This window comes from Mustela nivalis (genome assembly GCF_964662115.1).
Source record: "Mustela nivalis genome assembly, chromosome: 9".
NCBI classification, from domain to species: domain Eukaryota; kingdom Metazoa; phylum Chordata; class Mammalia; order Carnivora; family Mustelidae; genus Mustela; species Mustela nivalis.
This window is the reverse complement of record NC_139028.1, coordinates 114356991-114372454: the sequence shown is the minus strand read 5'-3', so window position 1 is coordinate 114372454 and position 15464 is coordinate 114356991. Positions and strand designations below refer to the sequence as shown.

Sequence of the window (15464 nt, the reverse complement as noted above, 5' to 3'; positions counted from 1 at the left end):
CAGGAAAGGCCCAGAGGGGGCGCTCGGGGGTGTCTGACATTACCCAACAGCTCAGAGGAGCTCCCTGTGCCTCTGCCTGCTCTGCTCCTCAACAGACAGGCTTCTTCTGCTCCTCAGCTGACAGGGCAGGGAGAAGAGAGCCACCTGCAGCCCTCGACTTCCCGCACGACAGGGCCAAGCACAGGGAGAAGCTAAAGCAGGGTGTGTGACAGCCACCTGTGCGCCCTGGTCCCACACTGTGACCCTGAAGGGAATGCTGCCCTCGGTAGCTGTGTAGATCTGAATCCAGTTTTGTTTGGCTCCAAAGCCAAGAGATAGTTCTCACATGACGGCCAGAGACACAGACTGCGTTCAGTAAGCCCATAAAGGGACACTGGGACACGGACAAAATCCAGAGTTCCATATGAAAATAAAACTTTAATTTGCCAAGGGAACATCAAAGTGACCCTTCACACCCCGTACCCGAGTTCTGCTGGGACCAGGCAAGCAGGGCTCCCTCCCCTCTCTCTGGAAGCGGACAGTGCTCAGCGGGGAGAACAGCCCCCACCCCAGGGCGGAGGCTGTGCTCAGAGGTGGGCAGGCGGCTTGGCGAGCTCCTTCCGTCCCTCCCCAGCAATAGGCCGGCCTCGCTCCTCCCAGATGGTGAGGCCATCACAGGAGCAGATCTGCTTGGGGTTCTGGAAGAGGCCAGCAGAGCGTGCGATGATGCCACAGGCCAACCTGAGGAAGAACGTGTGGTCAGGGGTAGGCCCTGGACACTGGTCTGGGCTCCTCTGGGCTTGACCATAAGCCACTGGCCGAGTGGAGTCTCCTGCTGGGGGTGGCATCTCTCACCTCTCTCCTGAGTTCCCCGTGACCTTGGATAAGGGATGGCCACCCCGGCCCAGGTCATCTTCTCCCTCGTCGATGACCAGGCTTCGGCCGATCACATCCCATACCTTTGAGGGCAGATAACAGCCTCAGACAGCGGCCGGTTAGGAGAGACCCCGCCTCCTCGTCCAGCACTACCTTCAGCTGCTCGTCCTCTATCCTGAAGCTGGCTCGGCCGTCAGCATCAGCGTGCACGTTCCCCAGGTCTCCACGGTGCTGCAATGAGACCCAGGCGAGAGAAGAGGGGTGCGTGGGGCGAGGCTGCTAGCTTCTAGCTTCCCAGGATCCGATTCCCCTTCCCAAAGGTACCAACGTCCTCCTCTGGGTACAGTCTGGTGGGATAACGGGGTGGCCGAGGGCACAAGAAAGGGAACCGGATGCTCCCTCCCGGGTACTGAAATGCCGGACAGCGACTGCCTTCCGTGGGGTCCTGCCCACTGGAGCAGACCATGTCTCCTGCAAGGCTGTTGCCCCTCCTGTGTCTCAGCCTCAGAAACGAGCCCGGCTGCTACCGCTTTGCGAGCCCAGTTCTCCAACCTCTCGTTGACTCTTGGCAGTCTACGATTCCCCTGGGCTTAAGTTAAGGAAGCAGCCAGGACCATTCCCTGACTCCCAGCCTCCTGGAAGAGAGAAAAACACACGGAGCAGGGGGGCCTGTTCTGCCCCCCCCAGAAGCTGGCTCTGCCTACCTTCTCCCTTTTAAGGTAGCACAAAATGTCCCAACACATCGACTGAGCACTGCCTACGTCAGACACACAATGCCGGCATGGGGGTGGGGTACATGTGCAGCCCCCCAACCCCGGGCAAGTATCTCGAAGTGTGGTGGGGAGACAGACACAGAACAAACCAGTGATTATGAAACATAGACTAAGTACGGCACAGAGGAGGTTTCCTGCGGACCGGACCCTACTGACAAGTCACAGAGACCCACATTGGTGCAAGTAAGTTGTCTCCAATCAGAAACTTTAGGCAGAAGCAGGTGCCTTGCTCGTGTGGGCTGGTGCACACAACCTTGCTGAGACGCACGGTCACAGAGCATGTCACTGCGTGGTGGGGCTGACAAGCAGCAAGGAGCACCACCTCTGCTTTATCCGGTTTTCCAGAGAGACATCTGCTGCTGACGCCTGGCACTCTGTGTGACCCTGCACGGGCAGCCTTTCGGGTACAAAGATCAAGGAAGGGGAGGGGATACCGAGCCTCGAGGAGCATCTTCAGGACTGGGCTGAAGGGGCGAGCAGCCTGGCAGTGCGGCTCAGAGGCATGGCCCAGCAGCATGGTCCTCTCCCTCCCCTGCACTTGGGGAAGGAGGAACCAGACCGCAGGGCCTTGAATGTCACACCCAGCAACTGGGCTGGGCCTACAGAGCCCTCAGGGTGTGGGCAGGGGCATGCCACGGTTACACTGTGCTTGGCAGCAATCCCTCTAGCACAGTGCATGAAGGGGAAGGACTGGGGACAGGCGAGAGAAGAGAAGGCCCCTTGGAGATCAGTCAGGAGATGTGCAAAGGGACAACCAGGCTCTGGTGTAAATTCCCACACTGAATTCACTTCCAGCTGGCCAAAGCAGATGCAGAAATCCCAAAGGGATTCATCAGGCATCATGGTGGCCTCGGCGGGCTAGATGTTACCCAAGTCTTCCTCCTCCTCTATCAAGGACTTGGGGACGCTAGGGCAGCTGGGTCCAGCCCCTCCTGATTCCCCGCCCAGAGAGGGGCCCGGTCCAAACAGGCCAAGGCACAGGTGGCAAGGCAGCTTCTCACCCTTCTGATCTCGGCTTTGTAAGAGACATGGTGCTCCCAGTTCCCAAATGCCCCTTGCTGGTTCAGGCCTTGGGGGCTCTGCCTAAGGCATTTTCTCCGCTTTGTCTGACAGTTCACACTCTCTGTTCTCTGGCTTGATTTCTGTGCAGCACCTCTCAAGGCTCGATGAGGACAACAGCCTGTGCGATGCACCTTCCCACGTACTACATCCTTGTGTGCTCCTCCACTGAGTGGGCTGGCCCTAGTGTACTTGCTAGATTCGGTTACAGAAAGAGAACGGCTTGGCTCAGTCTGGGATGCCCTCTCTCACGCACTTGCTCTCAGGGAAGCCCAGCTGCTGTGTTGCGAGCCGCCCTAGGAAAAGGCCCACGTGGCAAAGGGCTGATGTCTCTGGCCAACCGCCAGGGAGGACCTGAGGAGGCTCCAAGAGCAACATGAGCCTTCAGATGACGGCAGCCCCGGCCACGCCTTGACTACAGTCCCCCTAAGCCAGAGGCCCCCCGCTAAGCTGCATCCAGGTTCCTGCTCCAGAGAAACTGAGATGATGAACGCTTGCTGTTTTAAACCCCCAAGTTCGGAGTCATCTGACCCACAGCAAGAGCCCGCTGCCATGCCGAGCACAAACACAGCGCCACAGCGTGGGCCCGGCTAAAACTCGTCTGGCTTCTCCAGCTTCCCAGGGAAGGAGAGGAATGGAGTCAAACTTCTCACCCTTTGAAATGCCACAGAACTGTCCAAAAAATCAAGTACGTGAAATAAGAAACATGCACCATGGGGGTGCCTGGGTGCTTGGATCCCTTAAGCATCGGCCTCTTGGTTTCAGCTCAGGTCATGATCGCAGGGTTGTGAGATCGAGTCCCACATCAGGCTGGGCACTCACCAGAGAGTCTGCTTGAGAGTCTCTCTCTCTGTCTCTCTCTGTCCCTCCCCCACACATGCGCTTGCTCTTTCTCAAATAATTAAATAATTAAATGTTAAAAAAAGAAAAAGAAGGGGCGCCTGGGTGGCTCAGTGGGTTAAGCCTCTGCCTTCGGCTCAGGTCATGATCTCAGGGTCCTGGCATCCAGCCCCACATCGGGCTCTCTGCTGAGCAGGGAGCCTGCTCCCCCCCTCCCCTGCCTACCTCTCTGCCTACTTGTAATCTCTGTCTGTCAAATAAATAAATAAATCTTTAAAAAAAAAGAAAAAAAGAAGAAGAGGAAGAAGAAAACATAGGCCTTCTGCAGTTCTCTGACCTTGCAGGCCAGAATCCAGTGGGACTCTACTAATGTTTATTTGACCACCACAGACTGTTTTCACAGTGGGCCTGCTCTTATGGCTACAAGAACTGGTTTTTGGGGCACCTGGGTGGCTCAGTCGTTAAATGGCTGCCTTTTGCTCAGGCCATGATCCCAGGGACTGGGGCTGAGCCCTACATGGGGCTCCCTGCATAGCAGAGAGCCTGCTTCTCCCTCTCCCACTCCCCCTGCTTGTATTCTGTCTCTCACTGTGTCTTTCTTTCAAATAAATAAATAGAATCTAAAAAAAAAAAAAAAAAAAAGAACTGGTTTTCCCATCTCTCTGGCAATATCAAGTTTCTTATTAAGAAACAAGTCTACCTAAAAAAAACAAAACAAACTCTACCTTAGAGACGCCTGGGCGGCTCAGTGGGTTAAAGCCTCTGCCTTCTGGCTCAGGTCATGATCTTAGGGTCCTGGGATCAGGCCCCCGCATCAGGCTCCCTGGGGAGCCTGCTTCCCCCTTTCTCTGCCTGCCTCCCTGTCTACTTGTGATCTCTCTCTCTCTGTCAAATAAATAAATAAATTTAAAAAAAAAAAAAAAAGAGTGGGTGATGGGGACATAGGGCACAGGAGCCTGGGACAAGTTTGTGTACTTTGGAATGTTTGAAACATTCTGTGCTGGATTAAAACATTAAGAATACCCAAGTTTATCTGAGGAAAAAACGGAGTTAACTTGCAGCAAAATGCGACTGACTAACAGAACAGGCCGTATGCAGAGGAGCCAAAACCAAGGCGGCCTGCCGCTCGCCGCCCGCCGAAGGCGAACAGTTCTCTGGGGAAAAGTGCAACTCCACGAAGGGCGCTGCGCCATTGGGTAAGATTTTCAACGTCCACACGTTCGGCTTCTCCAGGAAGCTTCCTCCCACTGCCCATGTCCTCGGGCTCAGGGAGGATGGGTGCGTATACTCTGGGCTCCCGGGGCCTCCTACAGGCTCCTGCAAGGATCTCCTCACTGCCCGCAGGCACGGGGCTCTCAAGGGTCTCCATCACAGGACTGGGAGCTCCTGGGCGGGGGCGGGGGGGGGCTCCACCACGGAAAGGGTTGTTTCTAAATGAACAAAATAAAGCGAGGGGACCGCACCAAAAAATAGTGCACTAAGGCCCCAGGAGTGGCCTGCCTTGCCTGAGGCCTCAGGCCCTCTCGCAGCCTAAGCCTCCCCCGGATGGACACTTACCCGGTCAGAGTCCTGAGGGCCGCCGTGAGATGCTCCATCAGGGTTAAAGTGGTCCCCACAGCTAAGAAGAAAAGGGAGCAGTTGAGCAGCAAGACACTGGCTCCCAGGCCGCTGATCCCCGTCTCACTCTAACTGTGTTTATTCTACTCACTCACCCGACAGACTCACTCTGTGCCAGACTCCGATGTGGGTCCCGCCTTCACTAAGCTTTCAGGGGAGACGCAGATGAGTAAGAACTAAGTGCCACACAGCCCGACAAACACTGTGACATGGGGACCTGCCCTGCTGTGTCCAGAAGTCACTTCTGCCACAGAGGCCATACGATGGCCACGAACAGGAACATTAAGGTCAGATGTGGGTTCAAATCCCACCCCACCATTCACATGCCCCAGGGCCTTGGTCATTTAACCTCGGAGCTTCCACTTCCTCGTCCGCACACTGGGCCTGGGTGGACAGGCCTTGTGGTTCAAGAGGACCAAGCGTAAAAGCAGGTGTGGGTAGCTGCATACAGCCCCGGCACACCGGGGGATGCACAAGCAGGGGATGAAGATGCAGGTCACAGATGACTCACCTGTCGCAGCTCCCCGTGAGGTCCCCAAACTGATGGACGTGGAGTCCATGCAGCCCAGGCTCCAGGCCATCAATGGTCCCCTCGATGAGGCAGCGTTCAGGGCTCAGCTGCAGGAAGCGCACCACCCCTTGCACAGGACCAGGGCCCTCCAGAATGGCAACTGCTGCCCCCAGATTCTCTGCAAGGTACCAGACAGCCAGGCTGGCTCGCCACCTTGGCTAGCCCCACACGGCCCAGGAAGGGCAGAAAGAGAGCTCCACATAACTTTCCCGCCTTCCCCAAAGTCACTCGAACCCCACACCCCCAAATCCTATGGTTTAGGTATGTACCAGCGCCAGGCCACCTCCCTCCCAGAGAGGCCAAGGCCGGGGCCAGAGTGGCTACTCACGCAACAGGCCACTCCCCATGCCCTTGAGCACTGCCTGCCGCCCTGTGCCTTCCAGAAGGGCCTGCACCTCTTGGCTGGGCAGCGTGGTCTGCACCAGGACCATCTGGTTCTCCAGCTGCACTTCCACGCTCTGGACACCTGGAAGGAGACAGAGGGGAGAAGGCAGCAGAGGGCTGACACCCCTGGGTCGGGAGCAGGGATGAGAGAGACCCGTCCCTCCCCACCTCATCTTCACCGACCTTCCCACGGCTGCAGGCGAGCTCGGAAACCGCCTTCTGACTGTGCCGGGCCCTCAACCTCTCTGAGTCTGTATCTTTAGGAATAAAGTGGGGATAAGGCCCCCTCACCCCCAGGAGTATTGTTGGTCCTTAAGTTGCTTTACAACTTGAAAAACACAAATAATTATTTAAGATGTTTTTATAAAAGCGGCCCATCAATTAACAGTCCATGATTCATGACAGCCAAAAGGTGAAAATAACCCAAATGCCCATCAACAGATGAATGGATAAAGAAAACGGGTAGCCATTATTTCTCAGCCATAAAAAGATACAAGGGAAGGAACTGCCCATAATGCCACCATAGGGAAGGAGCTTGAAAATACGATGTGAAGTGAGCGCCGGCCACAAAAGCTCATGTGGTAGGTGATGCCATCATGGACAGAAAATCCCAAAGAGGGAAAACCCTAGAGCCAGAGAGTGGATGAGGGGATCGGGGAACGGGAGGCCGATAGCTGAAGGGCGCGATTCCTTCACGAGGGGCCGAAACATACAAGTGGCAGTGGTAACGGCCGCACAGCTCTGAACATCTTAAAAACCATTAAAATGTACACTTAAAATGGGAATATTTTGTGATATTTGAATTATATGTCAATAAAGCTGTTACACACATCAAAAAACGGGGTGGGGGGGAGCTATCATCATCATCATGAGAACTCACATCTGCCGCACGTGCACTGTGGGCTTTTTTGTACTTTTCCCATATTAGCTCATTAGACAGTCAGGTGACCCTGTGAGGTGGGTCCTATTTTTTTTTTTTAAAGATTTTATTTATGTATTTAACAGCGAGAGAGATTACAAGTAGGCAGAGAGGCAGGCAGAGAGAGGAGGAAGCAGGCTCCCTGCTGAGCAGAGAGCCCGATGCGGGGCTCGATCCCAGGACCCTGGGATCATGACCTGAGCCGAAGGCAGAGGCTTAACCCACTGAGCCACCCAGGCGCCCCGAGGTGGGTCCTATTATCCCTTTATCACAGATGAGAGTATTAATGCACAAAAAGATTTTTTTTTTTAAAGATTTTTATTTATTTATTTGACAGACAGAGATCACAAGTAGGCAGAGAGGCAGGCAGAGAGAGGAGGAAGCAGGCTCCCAGCTGAGCAGAGAGCCCGATGCAGGCCTCGATCCCAGGACCCTGAGATCATGACCTGAGCCGAAGGCAGAGGCTTTAACCCACTGAGTCACCCAGGCGCCCAATGCACAGAAAGATTTAAGAACCTTGCTCAAAGGCACAGTGTAGTAAGTTGTAGAAATGGAACTCATCTAAGGCCGCCTAGCTCTGGAGCACATCCGGACGTTGGTCACCCTGAAACAGCCCCCACCCTGCAGGCTGGGTTAGGACCCCATCCTCTGTCCTCCTGTAGCTCCCTCTTCCCCCAAGGAGCTCACGCTGCCCTGACTACAATCCTCTGTAAGCGCGAGAGCTCTGTGTGATCCACAAGGGTCAGGTTCAAAAGTTAGTGTGTTTCAACTGCCCACCAAATCCCCGACGTCACCCTGCATGCAGAGACTGTGGGATGACTCGGACACCTGCTCATCTTCGGGGGCCATCGAGCCACCCGGGAGAAGGAAGAGAAGGCACTTCTCTTTCATTCAGATACTCAGGGCTCCCAAGCCTTTTAAGAGAACTCTCCAACCTTAGCCAGTGCACAGGGGAGGGACTGGGGACAGTCATGCTGCTCTCAACTCATCTCTCTCTGATCTTGGCAAATGTGTTTATTGCTCCGCACATAAAGCCCAGGGGAGCAGTGCGCAGTCAAGAAGACAAAGGTTAAATCAGATTCACGCTGTTGAGATGGCGCTCTGTGAACCGAAGGCTACACGGACTACTGTTGTTCCCTTCATCTCTGGGTTCCCTCCGTATTCTCTCACCAAATGTGTGCTGGGCTGGGTGTGGAAGAGACCAGGGTCAGGGAACGCACTGGTCTTTGTCCCCAGGGGTCCTCCCAGGCTGTGGGAAAAGCCAAGCTATGCCTGGATTAACCACCAGGCAGAGACGGGAATAACAACCCCCAGGGTACGGGCAAGGCAAGGCGCAGGGACACTGTCGGGGGAGGGGCAGAAGTGGGGAGACTTGCAGCCCCACCCCTGCAAGTACAGGGCGATTCTGTGAGAAGAAAACCCTCCAAGTTACCAAACTGGCCCTCACTTCGCACAAAATGCTACCCTGTGCCACCAGGCAGCCAGTGGAGCGTTGTGAGTTCTGGGTCCGCCTAGAGATGCCTCTGAATGTCCATGGCCGCAAAGGGGGTACGGGAGGGTGATGGGGGACTCCAGTGCTCCGAGCCTCCAGGGGATGCCAAGAGCTGTGCTCCGTCTTACACACAATAGGACGAGGATACTGCCCTCATCTGGCAGGTGAGGAAAGGAGGCTAGAGGGTGACCCAACTGGCTTGAGGTCCCAAAGTGCGGAAGGCAGCCTGTCCCACCCCAAAGCTGATGCTCGGTCCCCCTGCCCCACAGAAAGTGCGGTTCAGCTCCCATGGAGGCTCCCAGAGCCCAGTAGGGTGCACAGTATGAGAAATTTTGCTTGCTCACCTCATTTAACAAGCAGACACTAAGCACCCATCACGGGCCGCGTTCCAGCCAGTAGAAGTGTGCGGGGAACAAGTCATGCAACATCTGTGCCCCAGGAAATAGCATGTGTTCCAGGGCAGGGATACAAATGTCCAATATACACACAAGAGCGATGCAGACAGTGAAAGGAGTGATCGGTGAGCTAGGTGTTAGGGAACAAATGTGGGCGAGCCACTGAGGCTGGTCTGGGACCCTAAGCAAAGGCCTGATTGTAGTCAGGTAACAGCCTTCCAAGCGAGGGAACAGCATGGGCAGGAACAACAGTGACGTGTGTTCCAAGAAGAAAAGAAGGCCAGTGTGGCTACAGTTGGGAATAAAGACAATAATGAGACAGGGAGCTATAAGTGGAGACCAGTCAAGCAAGGCCCAACAGGAAAGAATCCGGATTTCAATTTTAATGCACTGGGAGGCCACTGAGAGAAGGCACAGTGTACAGTGGTTGAGAGTAGACTCTGGAGTTGAAATCCTGAGTCTGCCACATACCACCTGTGTGGCCTTAGACAAGTTATCAACCTTTCTGTTGAGTTTTCTGTTCAGCTGCTTCATTTGCAAATGGATATACTACTACTACCTAACTCAGAGGGTTATTAAAGGCCTAAATGAACAGGACAATGATATTATCTAAGGTGTAATTTTTTTTTATTTTTTAAAGATTTTATTTATTTATTTGACAGAGAGAGATCACAAGTAGGCAGAGAGGCAGGCAGAGAGAGAGAGGAGGAGAAAGCAGGCTCCCTGCCGAGCAGAGAGCCCGATGTGGGACTCGATCCCGGGACGCGAGATCATGACCTGAGTCGAAGGCAGCGGCTTAACCCACTGAGCCACCCAGGTGCCCCTAAGGTGTAATTTTATTTAATTAATTAATTTAGTTATTTGACAGAGATCACAGGTAGGCAGAGAGGCAGGCAGAGAGAGAGGAAGGGAAGAGGCTCCCTGCTGAGCAGAGAGCCTGATGTGGGGCTCGACCCCAGGACCCTGAGATCATGACCTGAGCCAAAGGCAGAGGCTTAACCCAATGAGCCACCCAGGCGCCCCTCTAAGGTGTAATTTTAAAATCACTTGAGCTTCTGTACGGAAAAGCTGTTGGATGGGGCTCCTGGGTGGCTCAGTGGGTTAAGCCACTGCCTTCGGGTTGTGATCTCAGGGTCCTGGGATCGAGCCCCACATCAGGCTCTTTGCTCAGAGGGGAGCCTGCTTTCCCCTCTCTCTTTGCCTGCCTTTCTGCCAAATAAAGAAATAAAAATTAAAAAAAAAAGAAAAAAGAAAAGCTATTGGAGGGGACAACAGAGGCAAGAGGAAGGCCCGAAGACGAGGTTCTCGTGTGGGTCAGGGAGAAGGAAGGTGGCTTGGATTCGTGTGAAGGCCAAAGAATGGAAAAAGAGAGGCCACTAAATTCCGAATATATTTTAGATTCAGTGCAGACAAGACTTTGACTGGGACTGACTTCCACACAGGTGGGTTCCTGTCCTGGGTCCCTAAGAGTTGACTCTCTGCTCCTTGAGTGGGAGGGCCCCAGTGGGCTACTCCCTGCAACAGTGCACTTCTAGAATTCTTGAACCACACCTGAAGCAAGAAGGAGGCTGGCTCCGCAGCTGAGCAAGATTCAGCAGGGCCTGCTTCGCCCCCCCCCACCCCACCCCGCCGCCCCCGCCCATCCGCTAACCCTGCTTGTGTGGTCTGTCAAATAAATAAAGAGTATCTTTTTAAAAACATTTCTCTCTCTCACTTGCTCTGCTTCAATGTCTGTCCCCAAGTGCTTCTGCCCAATCAAACTGCCACCTGTAAGCCCTTCCTCTCATATTTTCTAAGACTTAGTGCGCTCTCACTACATTTTTTTAAAGTGCTTTACAGGGCACCTGGGTGGCTCAGGTCATGATCTCAGGGTCCTGGGATGGAGCCCCGCATCAGGCTCTCTGCTCAGCAGGGAGCCTCTTCCCTTCCTCTCTCTCTGCCTGCCTCTCTGCCTACCTGTGATCTCTGTCTGTCAAATAAATAAAATCTTTAAAAATAAATAAATAAAGTGCTTTACAGGTATTAACCAACTAACTCTTCATGACAATCCTCCAGGGTAGCTTCCATTATCATCCCCATTTAAACACGGAAGAAACAGGCAAAAGTAGTAACATGCATGACGTCTACGTGAGGCTAAGAGGCAAAGCTGGGATGTGAATGCAAAGAAAGGAATTTGAAGTCACATACCCTTATCCACTATCGCTGCCCTGTACCGGCCAAGTGCCACCACTGTCCCAGCTTAGAATCCATCTCACCTCATCTCTCCCATGAGCGACGCTCGCATGCTCATCGTTCCCTGGGGGCAGGGACTGTGTCTGAAACATTTGTGAACTCTTCTCCCTAAAAAGCCCCCAGGGTCCGGTCCATACTTGCTGAATGACTGGATGAACATTTAACAGAATCAAAGGCAAGCGGTTCCCAGGGCCACGCTGGTGGTTCTGCCTGCTCAGATGTTTCTGACCGTGCAAGGTCACCTCCAGACCAGTTAGCTGGCTCATAAGAATTGGGAGCTGCCTAGGATGGAACATAGCCAGGGCTGCTGTTGGCTTTGTCAAGATTATGCCATTTCGCAAGCAAGAGCGGCTTGCTATCCAGGAAACACCCTCTGGAGGTGGGCCCATGTATGCCCAGTCTAGCTCCTCACTCCCTGGGCACCTGAGATGTAAGACGCATCAGAGCCTGTAGAGGGCTCTGGCCTGGCAGGCTGGAGATCTGTACTCAAGGCTCTGACTCCGGGTCTCCGTGCGACTCGGAAGACGTTCCTTCCTACCTCTGTGTTCTTCCACATGTGTAAATTGGAATAGTGTTGTTGGTTTAAGAGATTAGCCGGCTCCTTCTAGAGGCCTCCGACTGTCCGCAAAAGTTGTTCTGGCTCTTACCTGTCACCCCTTGCAGGGACGTGCGCACCGCGTCCACGCAGCTCTGACAGGTCATCTGCACTGTGAACTCCAACTGCAAGGGCGGCAGGGACCGGTTGATGAGACTCGGGAACCCCTTTGCGTGACTGTTTCACTATTTGCCGTAGGACCACCCCAAAAGCCCTGGGAAATGTCTTCACGTGACCCCTTCTCAGACCCTCATTACCAGTCGTTATCGGTCCCAAACCAAACCCCCAACGTTAACGCCAAGGGCCCTGCTAATCTCGAACCCGTTACCCGCGGAGGCCCGAGGCCCCGCCCCAGGTGCCTGCGTTAACCTTTCCCTGCGTTAACAACCACCCCAGGGGCCGAGACACTCGCACACGAGGCCTCGACGCTCACCGTGCAGGCGGTCCCGCGGTCCCCGGAGTCCGAAGCCATCCCGGACCCAGCCACCGGCCGAAAGACCTAAACTATTCCGCCGCTCAAGCGCAAAACCTTAACGGCGTAGCGGGGAGGTGGAGCTTCAGAAGCCACGCTTTGCCCCGCCTCCTGGAGCGCGCGCACGTCAGGCCCTCCCCCTTAGGTCACGCGTCGGAAGGCACTGGCTGCGCAGGCGCACTCGGGCCCTCGGCCACTGGTTGCCTTAGTAACCTCCTGGCCTCCTCTGCCCAGACCTCCCGCGGCGCCAGCGCAAAGATGGAGCCCTACAAACCAGAGCCCGAGCTTCAGCGGTTTTACCACCGGTTGCTGGGCCCGCTGTCGCTCTTCCCCCGCAAGGCGACACGCCCAGAATCTCAGAAGCGCCTTCCGCCGGAGGTTCCGATGCTGTTGCCTTTGCCGGTCTCCCGGCTGACGGTGGCGTCGTTGTGCAGCCAAGTGACCAACCGGCTGGCCAGCAGCGGGCTGGCGGTGCGCGTGCCTACCGAAAGCCGACTCCGTTTCACTGAGGTCATCCTGGACGAGCTGAAGTGCAGCTGGCAGGAGCCTCCCACTGAACCTAGCCTGAGCCACTTGAACAACCAGAGACTGCGGAAACGGCTCCAGACCTACGTACTGCTCAGCAGCGAGCAGCTCTTCTTACGCTACCTGCACCTGCTGAAGACCATGTCGACCCGCAGAGGGGTCTTCACTGAATCAGCCACACTCACCCGTTTGACCGCCAGCCTCGCCAGGGACTGCACAATCTTTCTTACCAGTCCCGAGGTCTACCGTTGCCTGCTCGCTGACTTCCTCGCCCTGCTGAAGGTAGAACAGGCCCGCGGTGGCATGCATAAGCTGCGCCCGGTAGGCCCTAGTGGGGCCTTCAAGCTTTACTCTATCCCATGGCTTCATAGCACCAGCTTCGCCCAAGTACCAAGCTGCAACCTCACCCTAAACTACCTCATCCAACTCAGCCGCCCGCAGGAGTTTCTCAGCGAGCCTGAAATGGATCCAGTGAAGGAACTGAAGTCCATCCCCCAGCTGAAGAAGAAAAAGCCTCTCCAGTGGCTGTCCACCATGCGGAAGAAGAGAGAGAGCAACCTCAGTTCCGCACAGATTGTGTCACCATCCAAGTACTCCGTGATTCCCACCACCAGAGCTCCCTCCCCCTCCTCCCACCCACCCCTCTACTCCCAACTCCAGAGGGGCCAGTCCATGCCCTCTCTGCGGGAAGGCTGGAAGCTAGCAAACGAGCTGGGCCTTCCTCCACTCCCCCCTCGCCCCTTAACCCCACTGGTCCTGGTTCCAGAAAGCAAAACAGAGTTGGCAGGCGACATGGTGGCTGAGGATCTGAAGCAGATGATAAAGAACATGAAGCTGGAGAGACCTCACTACTCCCCGCTGGACTCGGGCCTGCCCCCACTCCTGGGTGCCCTGACCCGCCGCCCAGCTGCCACACATCGCATGCAGGAACTGCAGAGAATGTTGAAGAGCCTTGAAGAGGAAGAAGCCAGTGGGCAGTGGGGCCTCCAGTGCCCCAGATCCTTACCATTTCAACCACAGCCAGTAACTGTTACTTTGAAGCTAAGAAATCAGGCTGTGGTCCAGGCAGCTGCTGTGCAATTGTCTGAGAGAAACTTCCTAGACTCCTTCCACGTCGATGGGGCCGGAGTCCTATACAACCACCTGGCTGGTGAACTAGAACCCAAACTTATTGAGGAAATGGATATCAATTGCTTTGTTGGCAATAACATCAAGGAGGTCTACAAGGAGTTGATGAGCCGTGTCTCTCCTGACCACTTCTCTTTGGACCAGGGACCCCTGGTCGAGCCTGCAGCCAGTAAAGACTGGTCAGCCTTCCTGTCCTCAGCCATTCTACGTCAAGAAAAACAGTATCGCGTCATCAATCCCAAGTTAGCTGGGCTTTATTCCCAGGGAGCAAACATTGTACAGTCCTCTGACAGGGCAGCCTCCCTCACATCACTCCAAGCAAGCAAAGGCTGGGAGAAGTGGTCAAACAAAGTCTCCTGGATGAGCTGGTGGAAAACCACTTTGTCTGTGGATGACTACTTCAAGTACCTCACCAACCAAGAGACCGATTTCCTCCATGTCATCTTCCAAATGTATGAAGAGAAAATTCCTGTGGAGATTAAAGCCCCTGTCAGAGAGCCCCTAAAGATTCAGTACCCACCTCCCTTGCTGGAAGATGAAGAGCCAGACTTTGTGCCAGGAGAGTGGGATTGGAACACAGTGCTAGAGCACAGGCTAGGAAATAAGAAGATCAGCCTCCTGGGAGAACCCTACAAAATCCTGAACCTACAGAAGCGTCTGGAACGCCTGTGGTCCATGCTGGAGGTCCCCGACAAGGACCGGCTGGACATGGCCATCAAGTACAGCTCCAATGCCCGTCTGAGGCAGTTGCCTTCATTGGTGAGTGCCTGGGAGCAAGCCCTGAAGCCCATTCAGCTGCGGGAGATGTTGCTGGGGAGACTAGAATGGTTTGAGCGACAAGCCTCTGACCCCAACCGCTTCTTCCAAAAGACTGCCATGGACCTGAGTCGCTTCCTGGAGGAAAGTCAGTTCCGCAGCCTTCTACACAGGAAGATCAGTGTACTACAGGCTCCTTTGGCTTCCCTCCTGGAGGAGATTGAGTCAGTCTTTGGGGAGCCAGTGACCTTCAGGGGGCGGCGATACCTGGACAAGATGAAGCACGACAAGGTGGAGATGCTCTACTGGCTCCAGCAGCGGCAGCGGGTCCGCCACCTGACCCAGGGTCAGAAGGCCTCCCACCAGCCAGGGCTGTTCAAGAATCTCAGCAGCCAGCCTTTAATAACTCCTGGAAATACTCCCATTACTCTGTGACAAGGCCGAGGGTCCTCCCACCCCTCCCTCACCCCCAAACACACAGCAGATCCTCTAGACCTCTTGACTGCTTCAGAAGACAAATTATCTGGCAGTGCAGGATTCGGGAACATTGTGCTTCCAACTACCAAGGGACCGAGAGTAATACTTTATTTTGACTGTAAAGTGCTCATAAAAGACTCCCCAAGCCCAGAAACCCAGTATGCCCATTTATTTCATGCACACTGCAACCAAAATCTCACACATCCAAAAAACCGAGACCATCTGTTGGAATTCATTGTAACGGGAGATGTCAGGCAGAGGCCAACCTTCACCTTTCCGACTCCTTAGCTTAGCATTTGTCACACTACATTTAAAATGGCTGATTAGAGTCCCAAATCAAGAGGTTCTAGGACATAATGGATTTATTATTATTT

The 15464-nt window shown here is 54.5% G+C and overlaps 2 protein-coding genes across 3 annotated transcripts; one reads left to right on the top strand and one right to left on the bottom strand.

The window, feature by feature from the left end:
• Positions 1 to 397: 397 nt before the first annotated feature.
• Positions 398 to 12300, bottom strand: CCS (copper chaperone for superoxide dismutase). Of its 2 annotated transcripts, none has more exons than XM_082748560.1 (8): positions 12166 to 12300; positions 11785 to 11857; positions 6044 to 6181; positions 5656 to 5833; positions 5085 to 5145; positions 1009 to 1086; positions 835 to 938; positions 398 to 720 (listed from the first exon to the last, which is right to left on the bottom strand). In XM_082748560.1, exons 1-8 carry the CDS (start codon positions 12202 to 12204, stop codon positions 567 to 569), a joined length of 825 nt encoding a protein of 274 aa, XP_082604686.1. In that variant the 5' UTR covers positions 12205 to 12300; the 3' UTR covers positions 398 to 566. The 2 variants fall into 2 exon arrangements, with proteins under 2 accessions (XP_082604686.1, XP_082604687.1); XM_082748561.1 differs by lacking the exons at positions 11785 to 11857; positions 12166 to 12300 and adding exons at positions 6283 to 6356; positions 11275 to 11312.
• Positions 12301 to 12462: 162 nt separating this feature from the next.
• On the top strand, positions 12463 to 15244 carry CCDC87 (coiled-coil domain containing 87; the record flags this gene model as incomplete). The annotated part of the gene is made up of 1 exon (XM_082748484.1): positions 12463 to 15244. One exon carries the CDS (start codon positions 12463 to 12465, stop codon positions 15046 to 15048), a length of 2586 nt encoding a protein of 861 aa, XP_082604610.1. The 3' UTR covers positions 15049 to 15244.
• Positions 15245 to 15464: the final 220 nt, after the last annotated feature.

What these genes read in the sequence shown, in the direction of transcription:
- CCS (XM_082748560.1), bottom strand. Translation starts at nt 12,204, where the DNA reads ATGGCTTCGGACTCCGGGGACCGCGGGACCGCCTGCACG. An exon ending in CTCACGGGGAGCTGCGACAG is followed by an intron (nt 5,146 to 5,655) that starts GTGAGTCATCTG and finishes TTTTCTTCTTAG; the next exon opens with CTGTGGGGACCACTTTAACC. An exon ending in TAGAGGACGAGCAGCTGAAG is followed by an intron (nt 939 to 1,008) that starts GTAGTGCTGGAC and finishes CTGCCCTCAAAG; the next exon opens with GTATGGGATGTGATCGGCCG.